At 35.0% G+C, this 24,966-nt stretch overlaps 1 protein-coding gene across 2 annotated transcripts in view; it reads right to left on the reverse strand.

Annotated features, from left to right (window-relative positions):
* Positions 1 to 2,449: 2,449 nt before the first annotated feature.
* LOC150091801 (U2 snRNP-associated SURP motif-containing protein) overlaps positions 2,450 to 24,966 on the reverse strand; it is a 333,597-nt gene continuing 311,080 nt past the window's right edge. For both annotated transcript variants that reach the window (XM_090385786.1, XM_090385781.1), the window contains exons 21-24: positions 22,053 to 22,221; positions 13,481 to 13,591; positions 5,343 to 5,623; positions 2,450 to 2,712 (exon numbers count right to left, since the gene is read on the reverse strand). In XM_090385786.1, coding sequence (XP_090241912.1) covers positions 2,577 to 2,712; positions 5,343 to 5,623; positions 13,481 to 13,591; positions 22,053 to 22,221 — 697 coding nt within the window. In that variant the 3' untranslated portion in view covers positions 2,450 to 2,576. The remainder of the gene's footprint in view (positions 2,713 to 5,342; positions 5,624 to 13,480; positions 13,592 to 22,052; positions 22,222 to 24,966) is intronic.

Raw genomic sequence — 24,966 nt, forward strand, 5'->3', positions numbered from 1 at the left:
GAACCCCGGTCTAATAAAGAAGCGTGTGCTATGCACTGCTGCTCCTTCCTACCTGGCTACAGAGGCGCCTTTTTCGGAAGGAAGGAGGCAGTATATTTGAGCCGCTGTTTAGCAGTAAATGCTTGAAAATCTTCAAAAATGCTTTTACTAATTTTTTTAAAAATTCGTTATAGAGAGACTAACACTTCATTATATGGGGTTAATTTTACATGTAATTTCGTTTCAAGGTGCAATGTTTCGCGAAAAAATTCGTAATATAGAGAAATTCGTTAAATAGAAGTTCGTAATAGAGAAGTTCCACTGTATTTTCAAAACAGATAAGAATCTGTTGAGGCTGACTAACATTCAGGTTGATCCCCAACTTCAAGCAGCAATGAAATAGTTGAAGTAAATGAAAAATAAACACATTCAGAATGATCTGAATGTGTTTATTTTTTTATAGGAACCTATATAAAATAGGCCTGTATCCCAGGCCTATTTTATATAGGTTCTGATTCAATTTGATGGAAAAAGGAGAAAGCATCACCAGCTGTTTGAAAATGGTGGATGATTTCTCCACCATGATAATACTCCTGTATACACCACACTCACTTTCCACAAAAAAGAAAAAAACAAAAAAAAAAAAAAAAAAAAAAAAACACAACTTATATCCCATGCTCCACATTTACCTGGCTTTGCTCCATTTTTTTTTCAATCCCAGATTTAGAATAAAGTTGGACAAAGTTTTAATGACATTCCTCCGATCCAACAGAATGTGACAGCAGAACACAACCCAGTTCACAGTTGAAGACTGCCAGTGATGCTTCCAGAATAGCAGGAATGTTAGAACATTTGCACATCATCAGATGTATGTACCCTAACTTCTTTTTTAGAAAAAGTCTTATAACTTTGTGATCAGACCTTGCATATCAATGCACCATGACCTTTGTTGCCTTACCACTCAACACACACCAACCTGAACTATCACCCACTCATATTGAGTATGCCGAAGTCAAACTATTCTATCTGTTTTGGTGACAATAGACTCTTTTTAACTAGTGTTACAATGTGCAGCACACAAACTTCCAATTAAGTTTTTCTTCCACACACACTATTTGACTATTTAACTTGTTATTTGACATTCAGCACGAAGTTGATAACTGAGGCCTCACACCATCTGATAAGATTCCGATAAGAAACAGTCTGTCATAGCAATGCTTCAGGGTTTTTAATGAGTAATAAATTTGCTTCTTTTGGTGATGTTATTTGATTAAAGAGGAAAACAGTAATTTTTAGGTCAAATTGTGGATAACACAGTCATTCTAAAATGAGTGTACGGCCAAGCCTGTCAATGTCTAAGGAGAAGGCAAATGTTGGAGATGCACACTGGAAATTTAATGCAGAGGTAATGTTAATTATAGTATTATTTAAAAGAAAAAAAATATATATATATATATATACATATATATATATATATCAAATAAAAAAAAAAAATTCCATTCTTTATTAATTTGACACAAGTTCCTCCCACCAATAGCTGATAATATGAAAATGATATCTTTTTTTAGAACATATAATACTGATCATTAGCAAGAAAAAAAAAAAATTAACAAAAAAGTTATATTACACAAAATGATGTACTCATTGTGAGGTTAAAAAGATATATTATAAAACTATCTGAAATGATGCTTGTTTAGGATGTTCTTACCTGATGCAGTACTTTTCAGGAATGTGTTATTGAATTAAACATGGGATTTTTGTACCTCTTCCATGGCAAGAAGCAAAGTGTAGTATGTAGCAAAAGGAATGTGGAAGAAAAAATACACATTTAAATTAGCAAAACTTCTCAATGGCTAGCTTTACACCTTTGTGAAAATTTTCAGCACTATCACAATAAAGCATAAGCTCCATGATGGAGATGTTCATAAAAAGGTAATCACATGAATAAATAAATAATTTATTTATGGGATCCTCTTTTCAATTACAGAGGCATTTGTAAGCAAAGCCACAAATGAGGAGTCCACATTTAGGAATCTCATTTTATAAAAGTGCAATGAGGGCACTTTTATAAAATGCCACTCAAAACTGGAAACATTAAAGTTAAGGCATCTTAGAAGATAAATCTAATTTAGTAAAAACAAACTGCCAATAAACCAGCAGAGCACTGGAAATTGACAAAAACATTTTCATACTACATCCCGTGAATTATATTTCAACATCCTTTGGGATGTTGAAATATAATTACATTATTTACCAATTTATATCTCAGAGGTGTAAACATTGGCAATGAAGATATTTTTATGAAATAAAAATCCTTTCGCCCACTCCAACTTTCTTTCTTCAAGAGAGTAGCATTCAAAATACGATTAATGCTATTGTATAAATAAAAAAAAAGAGAGACAAAAAGAACCAACTTACTAAATTTGTTTCGTTTATTAACACAAACAGGATATAACATTTACACAGGACAGAATGTAATGACAGATCAATGACAAATGAAAGTCCAATTTATACAAAACAGTCAGAACTGTATACATCCACCTGTTGCAGTTCCACTGTTATTTCATTGAGTGCTAAAATTATGGTCCATAATTATGTCAGTGTTTACTTTTTTTAGATCTGTGTTTTCTGGGATGTGGAGGTGGAGTAGGTGGTGACGACGATGAAGGTGATGCTGCTGCTCGCCTTTTATGAGGGGAATGGGAACGGCGTGATCGCTTTGGACTCTTGGACCTTTGGGTGGGGGAAAAGAAAAAAAAAAAACAACCTATTAATCAGGGATCAAATGAACCATTATTTAGGAATATAAAATTATATGTAAAATTTTTATTATTTCAGTTTTTTTTACAGCAATTATTCAAAGTTTGAAATTGCTGGTACAAATACAATGAATACTCCAGTTGCAGTTTTATTAATTTATAACATAGTTACCTGCGTGCTCTGCAGAAAGGTAATAGTGTATACTGTATATGATATGAGTAAAAAAATTATTTTTTTGGATTGTAAAAATCTACTACAGATGCAACTGTCTGTGAAGAGTGCTTCAATATAAAGTATAAGTTATCTAGTTTGGATCCAAACTACTTTTAAGTATTATCAAATAATTTCAATGAATATCAAAATTTTGCTGTAATGCAAATTGATGCTACAATAGAAATGACAACACTGAAGAGAAGAGGTTTTTTTTGTATTACTCAAAGCCTACTGGGGGGGGGGGGGATGATTCAGCCAAAAATATAAATAAATAGAAACTTTAAAATAACAAAACAAAAATACTTAAATAAAAAATAAAGCTATATACATTAAAACCTTCTCATAAATCCCAAAATGAAAATACAGTTGTGACCCCGTATACGCTGATTCAATTACCTGCTGTTAACCATGAAAAAAAAAAAAAACCTCAACTCAACACGTACTACTTGTGTGTCCAATACGATGCTTCCCTTTATTTTTTACAATGTCGTGTATGGTTTGGTCACAAACATTATAATGGTTCTTTAGAGATTTAACGGATGCACTGTTTTCAAACTTTTGAATAATTTCAAGTTTTTGTTAAATTTGAAAGCACAACTCTTGCCTTTGCCCATCATTTTTGCAATTTCTAAACAAAAAAACAAAAAAAAAAAATCCCGACATCTCTGACATAAATAACGAAACAAAATTCGTCCTTTTGCAGTGCGACAGAACACAACAATTAATGCGATGCACTAAATCAAACTAAACATTTGGTCTCTGTCTTTTTTTTGTTTTGAGCGGCAGGTGTAAAGACAGTGGGGGTTGCAAGATAATCAATAGGTACACTTATCTTCCAATGATGACTTATAACGCCGGTTCTTGTCGCTTATTTATGACTTTGCAAAATAACTGTTTATATCTATTCTAGTTATTATTTGAATTTTATGATTTCTGGTTGATTTTTTTTTTTTTTTAAATTTGGAGTCTTGAAGTGTCCCGGTTAATCGAGTCTGCTGTACTTTATTATTACTGTATTTAATGCTGGTAATGTCTTACTGTGTGTTTAATTTATCAATTAAACTTTATTATATATATGTATGTACAATAAAATCATGTTATATATGGCATCAGCAGGTGTTCGCTTATATCCACGGTTTCAGCCACCCACGGTAGGTCTGGAATGTATCCCCCACGGATACGGGGGGTCTTACTGTAATTACAAATAATATATAATATAGGGTCACAAAATTCTGCCCAGCCTCAAGTCCTGAGTGTTTAAATGGGTCCTGGTTAAACTTTTCTTATCACTTCTAATAAAACAGAAACCGGAACTGAAAAGTGATTTAGTTCAATAGAAGGAAACTAAATTAGTGGTTTTGAGTTATTCAGTACACTTATTTCAAAGTTTGAAATAAGTTCATTGAATAACTAAACTGACCTCATACTTCCGAGGTCCGTTCAGTGCCAAAAATTTTTGAATATCTGCAAATCTTAAGGTAATTCTTGAGTCAAGTATTGGTAATCAAATTTCATCAAGGCCCACTGAGCTCTTTGGTTGCAGTAATTTTCTCTCCACATTAATGAAATCTGACGCTAGCAGTGTCAGATTTTATTAATGTGGAGAGAAAATGGCAGTGCTGGTCTACAGGTAATGTAGACCAGCACCGATCAGATGGTCATGGAATGAGCCTTCTGTATCAGTCAGGAGGCAGTTACTCATTTATTAATGTTGTAATTGAAGTGCAGAAATACAGTGGCATATCATTGTGTTGAAACAAACAACTAGTTAGCTTTCTGACAGCTGGGTATCCATAGCAGCTTAGTAATGGCAAGGTAATTAATACCTACAACTGTCCAGCTGGCAAAGAAGATATGCCTACAGGGCCTATTCAAAACACATTCAAACATTATGCCTACTAACTTTTCTAGAATATTTCTTCATTACTAAAACAAATTTTAGACATGTAGATGTCATTAGCAAGAGAATCTAATATATGATAGCAAAACTCATCTCATGTTTGTGGTTTGCAAGGTCAAAGGGGAAAATATTTCCACAGAATTCTGCACACAGTTATTTTAGTGACATTGAGTTTATGGATGGCACATAACACATTTTTTTTAGACTAAGAACAAAAAGAATCAAAAACAACATGCAATTATTACTGAAATGGTAGCAGGCCACTTGGTGCCTCTCCACAAATTCTTATGAATTCTCACTGAACAATAACTACAAATTTTGCTGTGAAATGTTAAGTAAGTTTTTTCGGAATGCAACACCTTCTTGAAGACTGGATGCTGAGCATCCAGTGGTCGAACTTTTATCAGCTTAAAAAAAGAACCTTTTTGAGTTTGCAGGGAGCAATATTTACTTCATACTTAAATTTTTATTCAAATATTCATTAACTTACCGGTGAACTTTTTTTGGTGACCGTGAGCGATGCGATTTGCTATGGGGAGAGCGACAAATAATTTCTATAGGGGAAGCTACACTACGAGGACTGTGTTTTCGTTCTTTTTCTCTTATGATATGATGGACAGGACTTGTACTCCGGCTTCCCTCTGAAGAAGCTGAATGTGATCTCACAGATGGTGACCTGGATTTTGAAGTTGATCTGTGCCGCTCTCGCCTCCGTTCTCTCTCCAGCATCTCCCTCTCCCTTTCTTGTTCCTCTTCCAGTTTTTCACGTTCCTAAAAACAAAACAAAACAAAGACTTTAATTTTAGAATACAGGCATGATTTTATTTTTAAATCACTATTGGTACTCAGATTTGAGTCTCAACCATAATGCTTCCTTCTGCAATGTTCTATTTGCAAAAATGGTCCAACTAGAAGCAGATTTATCATTGTGCCAATCATGAGTACTAAGATTCTTGCTACCCTTTAGTTTATTAATTATAAAAATAAACATTAAAAATATTTATATAATGTGCTTATGTTAATGTAAATTTACAAAGAAATGTTCTATCTCCTTTTTTTGAAGAACAGGGTGAGTGTGCTTGAAGGAATTGCATCAAGCTCTCAGCTGCCCAACTAAAATGCCAGAGCCCTCACTTGTGCAACAGGCAACACAGTGGCAATCCCCAAGGCAGAATGTGCTGGTCCCACAGGAGATAGTTGTCAGTGACTCTGTTAGGGAAATGGGAAAGATAATGTGCAAAAAGGATAGGTGGAATAGAACCAGGGTATGTCTGCCAGGGGCAAAAGTAGATGATGTTTTAGAATAGATATCTTTTCAGGGGCACAAAACGTGACACTGTTGTACATGTGGGCACTAATAACATTAAAAGTAGGAGATCTGAAGACTTACTTAACAAGCACAAGGCAATGTTGGAAAACTGATAGTGGGGGAGGATACATAGACTAATGCATTATCTAGAACTGCAGGCAGAGTCACCTCTGCCTGCAGTTCTAGCTAATTCTTGCTGCTTCCATTGGAACATGCAGCAGCCTGAAAAGGAGGGTGTCAAGGATTAGATGGGCTGTGTTAGGGTAGCTAATAGTAAGAACAGGTGCATGTATACTTATACAGCCACTCCTCGGCTTACATAATACTCGACTTACGGAAATTTGACTTTATGTAAGTTTTTCCCGGCCAGTGCAAACTTAAAAAAAAAATCGTGGAAATGTATTTTGCATCCTGTAAGAATAAATGGAGGTATTGTGAACCCAATGCCAATTTTTTTTTTTTTTGGCAATTCTTTCCAAGACCTTGGAAGTTGAAATTTTCGCTATATAACTAAGCTATTTATCTCTCTAAAAGGTAATTTTTATAATGGAAATTGCACTACACTTTCATCGTTACCATATGTTCTGTTATAAGAATCAATTTTGAAAGCCTTGTGTGATATTTTTCTAAAAAAACACACTTCTGCAGGTCACTACCATAAAACAATAAAAACAATTTACACTTTCTGATTTATTGGGCTTTTCTGTTAGTGTAACCTATTATAAATGGGATTAAGATGGAAAATCAGATTCAGAAGCAAGTGCCCCCGAGTCCAATGGCCATTTAAGCAAAAGCAAGAAGTGTTTTATAAAGATATTAAGGACAAGTACGGCGAACCCAAAGCCAAGTTCGTGGCAAGCAATGGGTGATTTAATAGGTTCAAGCATCGTGCTAGTTTCCAAAACATTAAAGTATGTGGTGAAGTCGCCAGTGCCGATTCTTCAGCTGTAGAGAAATTTTGTGATGTGCTGGGAAAAAACCCTTCTAAATCTACACAGACCTCAACTTCCGCAGCAGCATGCTTATCAGCTGGACAGTTAATTCTGGCAACGATGCTCGAAAGTTAAAACTTACTGAAGTTATGCCTGTCTACTCTCTCTTATAATTTTGCACACTTTTGTAATTTTTCCTGCGCATGACATAAAAAAATTGAATAAATAATTCTATTTACATGTTTGTCGAACATCTTCTTTTTTGCTTCATTCAAATTTGCGAGTGCTGCATAAGCATTTAGGGATATTCTGACTTATGCAGAGTTCCGTGGAATGCAACCCTTATGTAAGTCAGGGAGTGGCTGCATGTACATTAATGCTAAGAGTATAGTAAATTTTATGAATCTGAAGTAATGACTAGGTCATCAAACCACAATTAATCAGTAACGACTAGTCAGTAATGACTAGGTCTTAATTGTGGGGATACCAGAGAAATGGTGCCACTGACACGAAGAACGCAGAATGTGAATATGATGTGTAGAGACAGGATAGGAAGGGTGGAGTTATGCTCTTAGTTAAGAAGCATATTAAATCTAAGGCAGTGTATCCAGTTAATATGGGTGGCCAGTGCAACGATGAGTCAGTTTGGTGTGACATAAGTAAAGGGAAAACAAAAGCAAGAGTAGAAGTGTGTTTCTAACCTAATTAGGACATGGTCAACTCGGTGATAAAATTTATTCTGAAAAGAAAATTATATACATGTTTTCATTTAGGTTATTATAAATTTATTAATGGAAATTTGTTAAGTCAAATATATTAGTGTAATATGTTATTTATTAAGAACACATTTATTAGAAGAGAATTTATTGCGTAGTTAAGTATACATCTTTGAATTTTTTTTAACAATCTTAAAGCTCCGGCCAATCCAGAATCTCGAGAGGTAATAATTATACCTGAAAAGTATTCCCATTATGAGTACAGTCCGATCCGCAGTGCATTCTGGTATTTGGTAGGGAATATCACTCAACATGGAGTGAACATATGAAAGAATTATTTATGGATGGCACTTTTTTGGTCTCTCCTCTTTTTTTATCAAATTTTTGTCATACTAGCTAGAAAAGATGGAGGCGCAGTTTTTCCTATATTGTTGTTTGCTGTGGATAAAAGAGCTGAAACATATATAAAATTATTTACATGATAAGCAAATTTTGGATTCAACTGAATCCAGAGAGCATAAATGTGGATTATGAACTTGCAATCCATCAAGCTATTCGTGCAGTGTTTCCAGAAGTAAACATTGATGGTTGCTTATTTCACTTAATTAAAAATCTTCAGAAACATTTGGCATCATGTTATCTTCTAGGAACATACAATACGGATGTCAACTTTGCATTACATTCAAAAATGATCATGTCTACTGCATTTGTTCCCCCAAGAAGACATTATTCATGCAATTGCCAGTGCAGAAAATTATTTACCAGAAGAGTATGAACCAACTGAACCATATTCAGCTATGGCTGAGGATAATCATGCTTGGGAAATGGGGCATGATATTTCAGCCAAAGGAGCGTTGGTTGTCGACAGAGCTAGTGGTTTCTGGAACCGGAAGCGGCTAGAGAGCTTATGGACGTGTTCGTCCAGACTATAATATTAATAGGAATAAGGGCTGCCATATTCATCTGCTTTTTGAGTCCCTCATTTTAGGGAGGGGCGAGCTATTTAGAATGATGCATACCCGAGCCGTTTCTGGTTCCAATGTATGGGAAGTTAGTAGTGCTCATGTGTTGTAGTGGATGTCACGGACCTGCTGGGATGTATGTAGGTATTCTGGATAACCATCTCAGCTGATGAAGGCAGCTATTGCTGCCAAAAGTTATTGTATAGTGGTTTTAAGTGATTTTTTACATTATCATAATATACACTTATTTTATTTTACTTTGTTTCAGTTTTTGCTTTAATTATAGTATAATTCAGTTTTGAAGAAGATTTTATTTTTAGTATGTTTTATTATAAATAAAGTTATACATGCAACTTTGAGTCAGTGGTTAGTGACATTAAAAATGAATTATCGAATTCCTGACTCCGGAGGCCTCTTTAATGAATAAGAAATAGAGTTAGTTCCTGCTTTACAAGTTCCCGGGTTTATAATTTTTTTTTTTTTTTTTTCAAGTAATAAGTATCAACAAAATCGAAAATATGAACGTTAATTGCAAAAAATGAATGTTAAACATTCATAAATATTGCATTTCAAACCACGCGGGGTACACTATACATTACAGTATACCCCGCTTCATAATATTAATCCATTCCACAGACTCCATCGTATCGTGAAAATATCGTAATGTGAACCGAAGAATAACATGTTTTTTGGTAATTTGTTCCACGACCTCGGAAGTTGAAGAAATTTTCACTATATAACTCTCTAAAAGGTCTTTTTATGGGGTAAATTGGATTAGTTACCAATTCAAATCATTAAAATGCACTACACTTTCATCGTTATCATATGTTCTGTTAAAAGAACCAATTTTGAACAGCTTTGTGATATTTTTCTAAAGCACATTTCTGGAGGTCACGACCATAAAACAATTTGCACTTTCCAGTTTATTGAGCTTTTCTGTTAATGCAATCAATTATAAACGGGTAGTAAACTCGATGCTATTGCATTTGCGAAAATACTGATAGCTGGAATTATGTGATTTTTTGCGTTATTATGGCAAAACGTGTTTCCCATTTACTGAAATCTTCGATCGTATAAAAAACAAATACATTTTCAGAATCTTCTCCTCATTCCCTTTTTTTTTTTTTAAAGCTTCGTAAACATGTGACCCTGTGCAAATCGTGTTAGTTGCAATTTGTGTGTTCCATTAAAAAAATGCTTATGCATTCTATTGAAATTTAAAAAGAGAAGATTATCTTGGAAATAAACAAATGTCTCTTGAAGCATTTCCGAAGAAGCTGACTCATTGTGCAACAAACTGAGTGCCGAGCCAATAATGATGGTGAAGAATAAACATTCTTTAACATTTGTAAGTCATAAATAATTTCTCTATTATGATTTGCTTCATTTTACAGGCTACGTTTTCATTTCTTTGAATAAATCAATTATTGTTTAAACATTAATTAATTTCACTGTTGATAACATAACCCCTATTTTTAACATTATGTCTATGGGAAATAAATTCCCACTCTAGAAGTGCGCTAGGAACTAATTAATTCGTAAAGTCAGGAACTACCTGTACCATTCCAGCTGACCTAAATGGATGTCAGATGAACTGATGAGACATATGGCAGATATAAACTTATGTGTAATCATGTCACACAGGAGGTTAGGAAAGCAAAGGGCCAAGGTATTCTTGTATTGATTGTGGCCCTATATACCGCTGTAGCATCTGTAGGTTATTTATAGCCGGCAAGTGTGTGTAAGTATATGTGTGTGTTGTGATGGTTGTTGTTTGCCGGCCCTGGAGTCTTAGCAGCTGGGAGGCAGGGAGCAAGTTACCTGTGTCCCGACTCCACGAGGCGCTCCAGGAACTATCTAAATTACACTAAGTGGGATTCCAACAAGTGGAATCCCGGTTATAATAAATAAGGAATGGGGAGGAGAAAGTGGGAGAAAAGAAAGTAGACGAAGAAAAGAGAGCAAAACACTCTCTCAGGAAAAAGAAGAAAAGAAAGAGGTTAGAAAAGAAAAGGTCGGGGAAAGAGGTTAGGCAAGCAAAGGTAGATTATGAGAAGTCTCTGTCAAAGAATACAAAGAGAAGCAGCAAAGGCCTCTTTATTTATATTAATAGTAGAAGGAAGGGGCTGAATCACATTGGTCCACTTGATGTCAATGGTTTAACTGTTGATTACCCTGCTCAGGCTGGTGACAAAGTGACTAGGTATTTTGCATCTACATTCATGCTATTGTAGTAGTAGGGTTTTAGGAGCATCAGCAATCTGGTCATATTGCTCTGTATGTACCGTCTGTAAATTATGTGTTCTGTGGTCATTTTTTGTTTGCTGGATGAAAAACCGAAGTTTCCAGGAGAGGGAGGGAAAAAAAAAAACACCCCACGCTACCCTCACCCGACGAACTCAGCCTCGTGAAAAATGCCAATAAAAATTCCTCATGTCATTGAACGGACTTGAACTCAGTTCTCTTCACCTGGTAGGGATAATGGTGATTCTACCAATTGTGCTACCCACGAGGACCATTTATGCATGAAAAGTTCTTTAGGGAGGTGAATTCCAGAGTTTCATCTAACAGCGAGCTAAATAATTTTGTGATAACTAAGAGAAACTTGGAAGAGAAATTCCAATAACAGATTGAACGGACTTGAACTCAGTTCTTTTCACCTGGTGGGGATCATGGTGATTCTACCAATTGTGCTACCCATGAGGACCATTTATGCATGAAAAGTTCTTTAGGGAGGTGAATTCGAGAGTTTCATCTAACAGCGAGCTAAATAATTTTGTGATAACTAAGAGAAATTCCAATAACAGATGTTTATATGCGCTAATTAATTACAAAAAATATAGAGCCATCATCATCTCCACTCCACATTCAGTATAATAACAGAAAAAGATTAAAACCATGTTCAAAAATTTTACAGAAGAGTTCTCAAAATGTTAATCATTTCAGATATCTTGAAATATTTATGGAATATAACTGTTCTTGTTTCTTTGAAGTCCATTCAACTATCAACAGTGTTTCACTACGTTAGAATACAGTCTTCTTTAGCATTCATCCCATAAGGTGCTGAAGTTAGCTGCTTTTGCCTTTATCCTCCATGTTTTTCTGTCCCATACCTCTTCAACCTTAACCACACATATTTTCATATCGTCTTCCACCAATCGATCCAATTCTTTTTTGGTCTTCCTCTCTCTCTTTCTCTCTAATTTCCATTTCTACAATTCAGTTTCCAATGTACTCTTTGTCTCTCCTCTTAACGTTTCTATATTTCCCATAATTATCCCAAATGGGTACTATTCCCAAACCTTCCCCTCACATACTCATTCTGATCCTATCTTTGTTGGCCACCAACACATCCATCTCAACATTCTCATTTCTGTAGTAAGCATTTTCTGTATATGGTGCTTAAATATTAGCTAGAGCTTACTCTCATATATCATTGCTAGCCTTACCACTGTTTTATACCCTTTTTCCATCAACCTCACTGGCATCTTCTTACCTCTTATCACTTATCACTTTCCTCCACATCGCTCGCTTTACTGTCATCCTCCAACTATTCCTCTATTTCTCCCTCACTGTCTATATCAGCGTTTCTCAAACTGTGTTCCATGGAACACTAGTGTTCTGTGAGATGTGAACAAGTGTTCCGCGAAAAATCGTAATTAATAATTAAAAAAAAAAAATAAAATAAAATAAAATAAATAAATAAATTTTGCATATTTGTAGTGTACACCACTTTTGTATCATTATAATATTTAACATAATTTTTTTTCAGTTATTAATACTGGCATAAACTAATAATCAAATAGACCACAGAACACTATTTTTGCGGGCTTTGCATACAGAAGTATGCGTAGAAGTAATGACATCTACGAAAAAGTAGCAATGTGATCTAGTATGCCATTCGTATGCGATTTAGCCTGGAGTATATGGGTTGAAGGAGAGGAGGAAGCGAACCGATATCATAACTAAACTCACTTCCTTATATAAATTTTTTTGATAATTATTAGTATTTCAAAATATTATTATTAAAATATGTGACCATAGATTTGTGGTTGAAAAAAGGAACTTTAAAATGAGAAGCAAAGTACTTTTGTAGTGTAACTGTGGTCGATGAAAACAAACACAATATTGTCACACTTCAAAGTGAGGATGAACAATCGCAGCCTTTTGTTCCAAAAATATCCGAAGTGAAAAAACAGGAACCAACTAATAAAAGACCAAAACGAAAGTATAATGACAGTTATTTGAATTTCAGCTTTACATGTGCTGGAAATAAAGATGCTCCTAATGCACAGTGTGTCATATGTAATAAAATATTAGCAAACAGTTCTTTGGCTCCCACTATACTTGTGTTTCGTAAGTGTTCTGTGAATATGTTGTGAGATGAAAATTGTACCGTGACGAAAAAGATTTTGGGAAACGCTGGTCTATATCATCACTGATCCAAAGTATTTTAAACTCTTATTCTTTTGATTTTTTTCTCCACCTACCTTGATTGATTCATTATGATCAGAATATCATCACCTTCACTTACGTGGGTGAGTGTTGTATTTAATTCTGTCCATGTACAACTGTATCATTGGTCTCGGAGAAACAAGTAAAAAAAAAACAAAAACAAAAAACACAACCTTAAAAGTACTTTTAATTTTACTGCAGTAGATATTTTTAAATTGCATATTATGGTTATTTAAATAAAATAGAATATCTACCTTCCTGATCAGCTTCTGACGATAATGTTCTACCTGCTCAGCAATAGTCATGCCAAGCTTTCTATTTCGTTTACCAGACTCAACTTCATCCTGAAATTTCATGACTTTTACCTGTAACATAAGAGCATATTAGTTTTATTAATATACTGATTTTTGTATAGTTATGATTATAAATTTTTTCAAGTTTTATATAAAAAGTAATAAAAAAGTAAGTAGCTGAGTCTTAGTTAGGGTTTGTTAATTCTTAGAATTAAAATCAACCACACAATTTTGTGTTAAATTGGCTAATTCAATAATGAAGGTGGAAAAATCCAAATTTCACTCAGAAAGAAAGTAAAGTGGCTTTGTTTATTTTTATGTACTGTACCAACTTACCCTACTTCCTATATTAATGTATTTAATATGTAATACTTCCACTGAGAGAGAGAGAGAGAGAGAGAGAGAGAGAGAGAGAGAGAGAGAGAGAGAGAGAGAGAGAGAGAGAGAGAGAGAGAGAGAGAAATGAATTTTATCAAATTTAAATTTCAGCTGGTCTTTGAGGTTTGTCATGGTATTCTTGTCTAAGGATATCAGTTAGAAGGATAAATTCCAGCAGAGCTGATGTTCAATACCACTTTTGACCTAAGTGATTTTCATTTCACCATTCTGCATTAGCCAAACCCTCTGCCTTCAACCTCATGACTGCTAGGAACCCTGAATATATTCTAAATGTGCAAGGTTCAAAGATGTCATCAATGCCTAATATACTAGAAGTGGCAAGTATGAATAAATATAAGCAGGGGTCACTCCATTCTTCTATGGGGTGCATTCACACTCAATAGAAGAATGGATTGAATCTCTGTAGTACTAGGCAATGTTAAATAACAAATATTTCTCATAACTCAATGCAATATCACCACCCAACATGATTTAAATTTCAAGGGTCTGGTTTTAAAACTTTTTTCATGGGTTGATTGCTAGATAGTCCATTATACTGAAAATAATGAATGCTCTAGGTCAATGGCTCCCAAACTACTGAAATCTAAGGACCTTTTCAAAAATCAAAAAAAGTTAGTGGACCCACACACACACACACACATATATATATATATACATATATGGGTCCAATAACTATACATATTTATATAAACATATATTACTTGATACCCCTTCTGAATGTTTTGCAGACCCCAGTTTTGGAAACGCTACTCTAGGTCACTTTAAAACCGGTGAATAACTTTGCTGCCTCTGCTCTACACTTGTGATTTTGGAGGGAGTTCAAGTAGTGTGATGTGTAGGTGGGCAGCTCTGCCCTGTCCAAGCAATACTAAAAAACTGGGTATAACCTGCCATATGTACAACATAACAAAAATTTTTCACCTGATACATGTTTCTACCAACTTTTAAGTCATCTACATCAGTAAATCATTAGTCAAGTTAATGAAACAAATTTTTCTGAGAAAAGAATTAAAATTCTCTACAACTACCTAAATTCATTTTATAAATATACATGGTCATAACTTTAACACCTGATAACATCTATTTCACCTATAATTATCTAAGTTTTCTTTATTGATAAAATATATAAACTACTGATTTCCTTGATTGCTACTCATTTCATTTGGGATAACCACTTGTTTTGATGTTATTTGTCAGAGATTTTCCTAATCTAGAATCTCCTCCTTTTGATCTGTTTTGGCTTAAAATCTTTTTACCTCACTTTGGTCACATTAATTTGCTGTCTTTATCAATCTTCCAATTTGGCAACTACAGAACACTGACTTTCTTTTCTCGAACCCCTACTTTCTCCACTCTATCTTTATTAACAGTGAAATAATTTTCCTGGGTAATTTTTACGTTCATAATTCCACCTGATTTCAACTTTCTACTTGTAAAGACCCAGCTGATAAGGTGTTCTGCTATTACTAATGACTTTACACAACTTGTTCATTTACTTACTAGAAAAGCAGATAATCCTAATTATAGAAGCTAACACTTTTCATCCTTTCCTCAAAAAAAAAAAAAAAACATTTGGCATATGTAACCTGACCACAGGTTACATATGCCAAATGGGATTATCATGTCATTTATATCCTCTTTCCTCTGGCTGTACTACTGAATTAAATTCCCTACCCCCTAATATTTACATTGTGTTACTGAAATTATTTTTATTTTCACGATTTTTACTCCTTTCCTTGGTTGGAGTATTTTTTAAAATCATCATCATCAACAACGTCTAAATCTGCTATACCCAGTTGATATAACATACAGTCGATTCTGGTTATTTGGGACACATCGGGACTAGTGCATTTTGGCCCGATTAAGCGGCTGCCTCAATTATCTGAAGTTTCATGTAAATAGTTAAAAATACAATGCCCCCACCCCCCCCTCCCCCCTTTACAATTGGTTCACTGTACAATCAAATCACATTACGATGGAGTCACCATTGTAAAGTACCGTTCACCATATGATGTATAATAAGCGCCGGTCATTGTGATCACATTTGTGAATTGAATTTTAATTCAATTAAAACAGAGATTCTAATTAGCTAAAATAGGAGGAATATTATCCACAGGCTATAAAAGTAAAGATATATTAAGCACAAATTTACCCTTTATTACCTTACCAATTAAAAAATTAAATGATACGTGAAATTCGGAAGAATATACATGATAATCGGAAGAATTAATATGTACATACTAACTAAACTAGTTGACATTTCTGTTCACTGTCATTTGTGGGTGGGGATTAAAATTTAAAACAGTAAAAAGATAAGCAATCAATAACAAAGAACACGGCAGACACAAATTGCAAGTAACACAATATGCACAAGTTAGAAGGGAGTAACAAATTACGAAGCTTTAAAAATAGGAATGAAGAGAAGATTCTGAAAATTATGTTTTTTTATATGATTGAAGATTCCATAGAAGTGTAAACACATTTTACCATAATAACCCACAGAATGCCAGCTGTCGGTATTATCGCAAATTCAATAAGATCGAGTTTACTATCAGGTTATCATAAATTTCACTAACACAAAAGCCCAATAAACAGGTGACTGCTAATTGTTTTATTGTTTCATGGTTGTGACCTCCAGAAATCCGACCGAACTACGTGGTACGGTCGGAGACAATTGTAGGGTAATCTTCAGTGCTGTGGTCTCCTGCCCCGATTAAACGGCATTTTGTCCCAATTAAGCAAAGTAAACCCTGGCTATTTTCTCGATTGAGTTCTGTTTTTTAAGATTTTCCCCAAATAAATGGCTGCCCCGATTAACCGGTGGCCCAAATAACTGGAATCCACTGTATTTAGATGTTGCTACAATTTTTCTCTGTGTTATCTTATTTCCTATTAAACCTTTATCTTTAAAGAGTAAGCCATCTTTCTCGTAATGCTTGCTTGCTTGACACCATCAATTCACCTTCCTCTTAGTCTACTGTGGGCCTATTACCATGTTTTTTTTTTTTTTCAAATATTTGTTTAACTATAGTAGACATTATGAAAGATGAAGGAAAATGAAAGATGCATGCAGAACTGGGAAAAATTTAACCAACCAATCACAAACTTAAAGGAAGTAATGCATTATTTCTTTCTGGCAAAAATGACAATTTCCATTACTGAAATCAAAACAGTAGAGTTATGTTATGTTAAGAATGCTTTGTGTTGAAAATACAGTCGATTCCAGTAATTTGGGACACATCGGGACTAGTGCATTTTGGCCCGATTAAGTGGCTGCCCAATTATCTGAAGTTTCACGTAAATAGTTAAAAATACAATGCACCCCTGCTTTACAATTGGTTCAATGTACAATCAAATCATGTTACGATGGACTCACCATAGCAAAGTACCTTTAACTATACGATGTGTAGTAAGCGCTGGTCATTGTGAATTGAATTTTAACTCTATTAAACAGCGATTCTAATTAGCGAAAATAGGAGGAATATTATCCACAGGCTATAAAAGTAAAGATATATTAAGCACAAAAATACCCTTTATTACCTTACCATTTAAATGATACGTGAAAATTGTAAGAATATACGTGATAATCAGAATTTGTGGTTGGGGGTTAAAATTTAAAACAGTAAAAAGATAAGCAATCAATAACAAAGAACACGGCACACACAAATTGCAAGTAACACGATACAAGCAAGTGAGAACGGAGTAACAAGTTACGAAGCTTTAAAAATAGGAATGAAGAGAAGATTCTGCAAATTAATTTTTTTATATGATTGAAGATTTCATGATAGTGTAACCACATTTCACCATAATAACCCACAGAATTCCAGCTGTCGGTATTATCGCAAATTCAACAAGATCAAGTTTACTATTTGTTTATGATAGATTGCACAAACAGAAAAGCTGAATAAACAGATGACTGCTAATTGTTTTTATTGTTTTATGGTTGTGACCTCCAGAAATCCAACCAAACCACGTGGTACGGTCGGAGACAATCGTAGGGTAATCTCTAGTGCTGCAGTCTCCTTCCCCAAATAAATGGCTGCCCCGATTAACCGGTGGCCCAAATAATCGGAATCCACTGTATATGATATTTTTTAAAATTAATTACTAGCATTGTTTTATTTCAGTTTAATTATTCTCATGATTGTTTATTAGGGTATAAATAAATATTTTTTATGTATTTTATATCAAGATATCATCTGAAATTACTATTTAACAGAATTAATAACGTTTTACACTATAGATGGAAATGTTCTCTTAATTTTATGATCTAATTCTGTTCAAGTATAAATAAATAAAATACAAAAAAAAAAAAAAAAACTTAAGTTTATTTATTAGCTTACTGTATGCTAATAAAACTGTTAAACATATTTTTAATAGATTAGTTTAATATAAAAGACAAGACCACTATAAGAACGATGAAATCTAAAGTCACCTGTGTGGTTAAAAAAAGGACAATCACAGTACTCCTTTATTTTATTAATTTTATTATTAAAATAATGTAAGGCACTCAACAGAGAACAAGTAATAGTATTAGTATTAAGTATTAGTAATGGCCGCATGGTGCAAGAAAGCCTATGGCTTATGCTGCACCAGCCAAAAAAAAAAAAAAAAAAAAAAAACCGAACAAAACAATGATAAAAACAAAAAAAAATAAAAATAAATAATAATAATTAATAAAAAAAAAGGAAATTAAACCTATCATCCTATGCGCTTCCCTTACCCGAAAGTACTATCCAGATGGCCTTTGAATTTCCCCAAACTGTCAGCCTCTACCACCCATGAAGGCAACTTATTCCAGTAATTTATAACTCGCTGGCTAAAATAAAACTTCCTGCAGTCGAATCTAAACATTTCCCCCCGTAACTTGAATTTATGTCCTCTAGTTCTAGCATCATTTATAATCTTGAAAATTTCGCCCTCATTCATTTTACTGATGCCTCTCAGAGCCTTAAACACCTCAATCAAATCTCCTCTAAGGTGTCTAGTTTCCAAACTCTGCAACCCACATATTCGAAGTCTTTCTTCATAAGGACGCCCTTTTGCCGATCTCACCAGGCGAGTTACCCTTCTTTGCACCCTTTCAAGCAGCTCGATGTCTTTCTTTCTTTAGGTGCGGTCTCCATACTTGAACACAGTATTCCAAGTGTGGTCTAACATAAGTCTTATATAATGGGATTATCACGTCCCTATCTCTACTTGCAAAAGTTCGATAGATCATCGATAGGACATCATGGGCCTTCCTTGCAACCTGTTTACAATGCTCAGAGAATTTCATGTCTGACTGTATCGTAACACCCAAGTCCCTTTCCTCCAGTACTGGGTTTACTGTTTCCCAGGTGTAATACCTTACACTTTGTTGGATTAAAGCATAGCTGCCATTTTTCTGACCATTCCTGAAGTCTATCTAGGTCTCTCTGAAGAAGCTCAGCTTGACAGTGATCATTAACTACTCTACCAATTTTAACATCATCTGCAAATTTAGACATCACGCCCTCTATCCCTTCATCAATGTCGTTTATGAACATTAAAAACAACAGTGGTCCTAATACTGATCCTTGGGGAACCCCACTTTTTACATCAACCCAATCTGAGGAATAGCCATTTATCACATCCCTCTGCCTCCTGCCCTGAAGCCATCCTTCTATTCAACTAAGGATTTTCTCAGTGATTCCAACCTGTTCCAGCTTATAAAGCAACCGCTCATGTGGGACTGAGTCAAAAGCTTTGCTGAAATCTAAATAAACAATGTCGAAATTATTCTCTAAATCCAGCTCGTGAGTGACCCTTTCGAAATAGCGAACCAGATTTGTTAAACATGATTTTCCCTTTACAAAACCATGCTGAGTATCCTTGAGAATTTCAATTCGATCCAAATGATCCTGAATTCCACCCTTGATCATTGCCTCCATAATTTTCCCTACTACTGAAGTTAGACTGACAGGTCGATAATTTCCAACTTCACTTTTAGAGCCACCCTTATGTATGGGAGATACATTTGCACTTTTCCAATCCAAGGGAATCTCCCCAGAGTCTAGTGATGCTCGCATAATTAGCCTCAATGGTTCAATGCACTCGCTTGCCGCCTGCCTTAAGATTATAGGGTATATTCCATCAACTCCAGGAGCCTTACCGGTCTGTAGGCTCGAAATTTTTTTATTAAATAATCTTGCGAAATTTCAATATCATTAATTACATATTTTTTAACTTCGCTCCCACAATTTCCCATTGCCACAAAAGGTTTTTCGTTTGTAAACATCGATGCAAAATAACTGTTGAGTTCATCTGCAACGGCAGCTGGTGTATTTATTACTATCCCCTTTCCCTTACGTAAAGGTCCGATCTGGTTTGTCCTGCTCTTCTTAGTATTTATATATGTGAAGAATTCTTTATCCCCCCTCTTTGCTCTGTTTGCTAGTGATTTCTCATAAACTGCCTTTGCCTGTTGAACCTTTTCTGTGGCTCTATTACACATCACCTTGTAGCTGTTATAGGCTTCAGTACTTTTTATTGCTCTGTAACCTTTCCATGCCACCTTTTTCTGCTCAAGTAATGTGGCAACTTCACTATTCATCCAACTTGGAACCCTCCTCGTGGAGTATTTTTTAAATGGTATATACGCATTCAAGGCATCTATGATTAATGTTTTAAAAGCGTACTACTGTTCAAATGTATTCATTTTCCACACAATATCTACCCAGTTAATAGAGGCCATGTAGTACCTTAAGGCATCATAATTTCCTTTTCTGAAATTAAAACCCGTTCCTTTGCCTTTTACTTCTGCTACCTCTCTCGTCATCATCCACCGTAGAACTCTGTGATCACTCCCTGCTAATGGTTCCTCTACTGTCAGCCCTGTTATGTCATCTGATTCATGTGTGATGATGAGGTCTAGGATATTCTTTTCTCTAGTACTTTCCCTGACATGTTGATACAAATAACAGTCATCTAGTTGATTTAAAAATTTTGTTTCCCATGTCGAGTTTCCTTCCCATTTACTCCAATCAATTAGAGGCAAATTGAACTCACCCATAATAAGGCATTGACGCTTACTTGCCCATTCCATTTGCATGTAGAGGCTTTTGTCATAATCTTCACAATCACCTGGTCTGTAGATTACTCCTACTTGCATTATACCTTTGTTTTCAACTATCTCACATCATACAGACCCTATACTAGCATGTGAAATGTCTGAATCCGGGAAGGCTATCGTCGCACTCAGGCTGCTTCTGATAAGAAACATTACCCCACCACCCCTTCTATCTACCCTATCCTTCCTAAATACATTATACAAGCCGTACTGAAACTCATCATCCCCAATTTCCGGGTGGCACCACGTCTCCGTAAGCCCTATTATGTCCGCGTTACTTGTTTTAACCAGCAGTTCGAATTCGCTCATTTTATTGACGACACTTCTAATGTTACTGTATAAACAATTAAGATTTACTGTTCTTGTATATTCAACAACCTTAACACAATCCTTGAAGTTTTTTAGGCTCTCTTCCTTGATATTAGCTACCCACTCACGTGAAACGTTTCTGCCCCCAGAACATCTAGATAATACGTCCAGTTGGGGTAACAGATAAGAACTCTTAATAATAGTCTACTGGGGAGGATATTTACTTGAACTGAAAAGTAAGCAACTCATTCTGAAGGGTTTCACAATATAAGATGATATAGCAAGAATACTACTTTGCAAACTTTGTTTTTTTGAAATTTGTAATAGAGATTATGCTGTGTACTAACTATACATTTGTAAAATTCATGCAGCCTTTTCTTCTCTGTTTAATGTTTAAAACAGTAATTATAAAAAAATGCATTTATGCATTGCTGGTTGAACAAATTATTTACCCTTAAGAAAGTGATTACATTTAACAATGTTTCATAAATAAACACATGCATGCTCTTTGTAAAACAGTGACAGTGATTTAATTGATTATACTCCAAATAGATATTTCTGTATGGTGTAAATACAATCCATCAACAAAAGCATTAAAACTAAAATTAGCAATATGTAATAAAATACATATAACAGAGACAATATCCTTTAATAATAATAACAACAATAATAACCATAATAATGGAAGTTATTTTAAACTGCATTATTTCCTACAAGAAAGATAAGTCTTCTAACCTCAATTTCTCTCAATTTAGCTCTCCTTTCTTCACTGACATCATTTTTGATTGATTCTAAAATGGCTGAAGAATCTCTGCTGTTTTCTACATCTTCCTCCTCTGCTTCTGCTTCAACTTTTGTTTCGGTTTCTTCTTCCCGTTCTGCTTCCCCTTCTTCTTCCATTGGCCTAATAAATTAATATTTTGTATTAGTAAATGCACAAATGATAGCAATGAATGAAATCTTGAAATTAGTTAAGCCGCCATGTTAAAATATATTAACCTTCTTGTTTCTTAGCTCTGAAAATTATCTAATTACCGAGGCTGTTTTTTTTTTTTTTTTGTGTGCCATATATTTTATTAGAAGAAAAGGAAACAAATAATAAAAAAGTTTCTTTAAACACAAACCAAAGTAAGCTATAATTCTGGTGGGAAAAAGCCTAATAACTCAAGAAACAGCAAGAAGTGACCCTCAACCCCTGGGTGTTTTTATACACTATATGATGCACCCAAAGAATAAATCCAGTATTACCAATGCTCATTTACCAAAAAAAGTTAAGTAGAATATGAATTTTTTCCATTTAAATCAAAACATAGAAAAGACAGAACTTTTTTACCTGGGGAAGGGGATGTTAAAATCATAGTACATTTCTACTTAATTTGGAAAATTTGAGTGAGCTCAGTGAAACCTACGACCCTTGCTGTACAGATCTACTTTAAAAAAAGTGTTTGCTATATAAACTAAAATCTTTAAACTTCAAATGAAATAAAATTACTTTTCTTTAATGTAGAATTTGAATATGGGGAGTACAATGCATACAGAAAAGATGGACAGGACAAGAGGGGGAGTTATGCTCTTAGTTAAGAAGCACATAAAATCTAAGGTAGTAAATCCAATTAAAATGGGTGGCAAGTGCAATATAGGATCAGTTTGGTGTGACACATAAGCACTGGGAAAACAAAAATAAGAGCAGGAGCGTGTTATAGGCCAAATTACTGTGATGATGAGTACAATGAACAACTGTACAGAGAAGCAGAGTGGGCCAGTAAATCAGAATGTCTTTATAATGGAGGATTTTAACTTTCTAGATATTGAATGGAATTTGTGGATCTGGTCACTTACACACTAGTAAGACTTTTGAAGATTTTTTGGATGACTGTTTTCTAGAGCAGCAACAAGAGAGAGCAATGCCCTTGATCTGATTATCAGCAGTGATTATTCATGCATTAAGAACCTGCAGATAAAAGAACCACTAGGTTTTTTTTTTTTTTTTTTTTTTTTTTGATTTGGTAGTTGTTGGCGCATCGGCTTCTGTGGCCATATTGCACCTCCCAAGGTTTTTGCAGTACTTTGATCCAAGCCCGAGGCGGGAATCGAACCCGCGACCTTTGGGTTGCCGGGCAGGTACTTTACCTACTCGGCTAGCCCGGTCGGCAAAAGAACCACTAGGTGGCAATGATCACAGTGCATTGATGTGAGATTTACTGGGTGGTTATAAAATAAGTTTCCCTATTCAGGAGACCCTAGTGTCAAAATGGTTAGAGATAGCGCTGTGAAAATTGGTGGGTATGTCATTAGGTTATGGGGAAGCGATATGTAGAAGAAAAAAAAAAAAAGTTAACTTCTGCCACCAGGGGAGAAATTGGCACTGTAAACATGAGATGAAAAACTTAACTTAGGATTAGATTTTAATATTAGAACTTAGAAATCTACAGATACTGTTCTATGTTCTTTCCTTCACTTGAGATGACATTCTGAAAATGGAGGACTGCGTGCGACACTTTTGCACAGCACCTCATTGGGATGGTGGCTACACGCTGTTTAATGCTTACTTTCAAATCGACAAGTGTCTGTATGCTGCCACAGTAAACTTTGCATTTCAGGTATCCCCATAGCCAGAAATCACAGGGATTGAGATCTGAGATTCGGGCTGGCCAGAACTGTGGAAAGTCTCTAGAAATGATGCGATCATTTCTAAATGTTGAACGGAGCAGTTCCTTCACTTGTTGACCAATGTGGGGAGGGGCACCATCTTGCACAAACACTACAGTCTCCAAGCAATGCCTTTCTTGCAGAGCAGGAATAATGTAATCTCTTAGAAGAGCCCAGTACCATGCACTAGTTACCATACACTTTATGGGGCCACGAGGTGTAGACTCTTCAAAGAAAAATGATCCAATTATAAACTCTGCTGTGAATCCACACAATACTGTAACATATGGACTTTGTAGTGGTCTTTCATGCACAGCAGATGGACGAGAAGTTCCCCATATTCGGCAATTTTGTGCATTTACAGCTCCATGAAGAGCGAAATGTGCCTCATCTGAGCTCGGATGAGCTTAACGATACAAGCTCATCCGAGCCCATGTATCATTAAGATCACATAAGCCAGAAATCGCAGAGCAAAGTTAACTCTGTTCGTTGTTGTTGATCACAAGACTTTAGTTCTTGCACCTACGTGAATCTTGTACGGGAACGAGCATAAAATTATTTGAAGCACTTTACATACAGTAGATCAAGGAAGGTTCATGTCTCTTTATGCACCTTTGGCACTACTGACTGGTAGTGTTTCACATTCTGTCCGTTGCAACTGCCACTTCATCCACTACCTCCGTTCCGATATGTGGTCGTCCCTTGCTGGGAATTATACCTAATTCCCAGGTCGCTTCAAATTTATTTATTAGTTTTTGAAGCCCCACTGATGTCAAAGGTCCTTCATGCAAACCTTTAAGTTTCCGATATTCACGTAGTGCTGCATTAGAGTTACTATTATTCTTGTAGAACAGTTTTACTAAAAGAGCACATTCTTTTTTTGTAAGTCATAATGGTTATTGATGGTGGCATTGGCCTTTCTGCTTTTATCTAACAGGATGTCATTTGCACAAGCACCATGTCTTGAAATATTTGACAACTTTTACATATGCACAATGCC

This window comes from Mastigoproctus giganteus, chromosome 1, assembly GCF_048544385.1.
Source record: "Mastigoproctus giganteus isolate SK-2022 chromosome 1, ASM4854438v1, whole genome shotgun sequence".
Lineage (NCBI taxonomy): Eukaryota > Metazoa > Arthropoda > Arachnida > Uropygi > Thelyphonidae > Mastigoproctus > Mastigoproctus giganteus.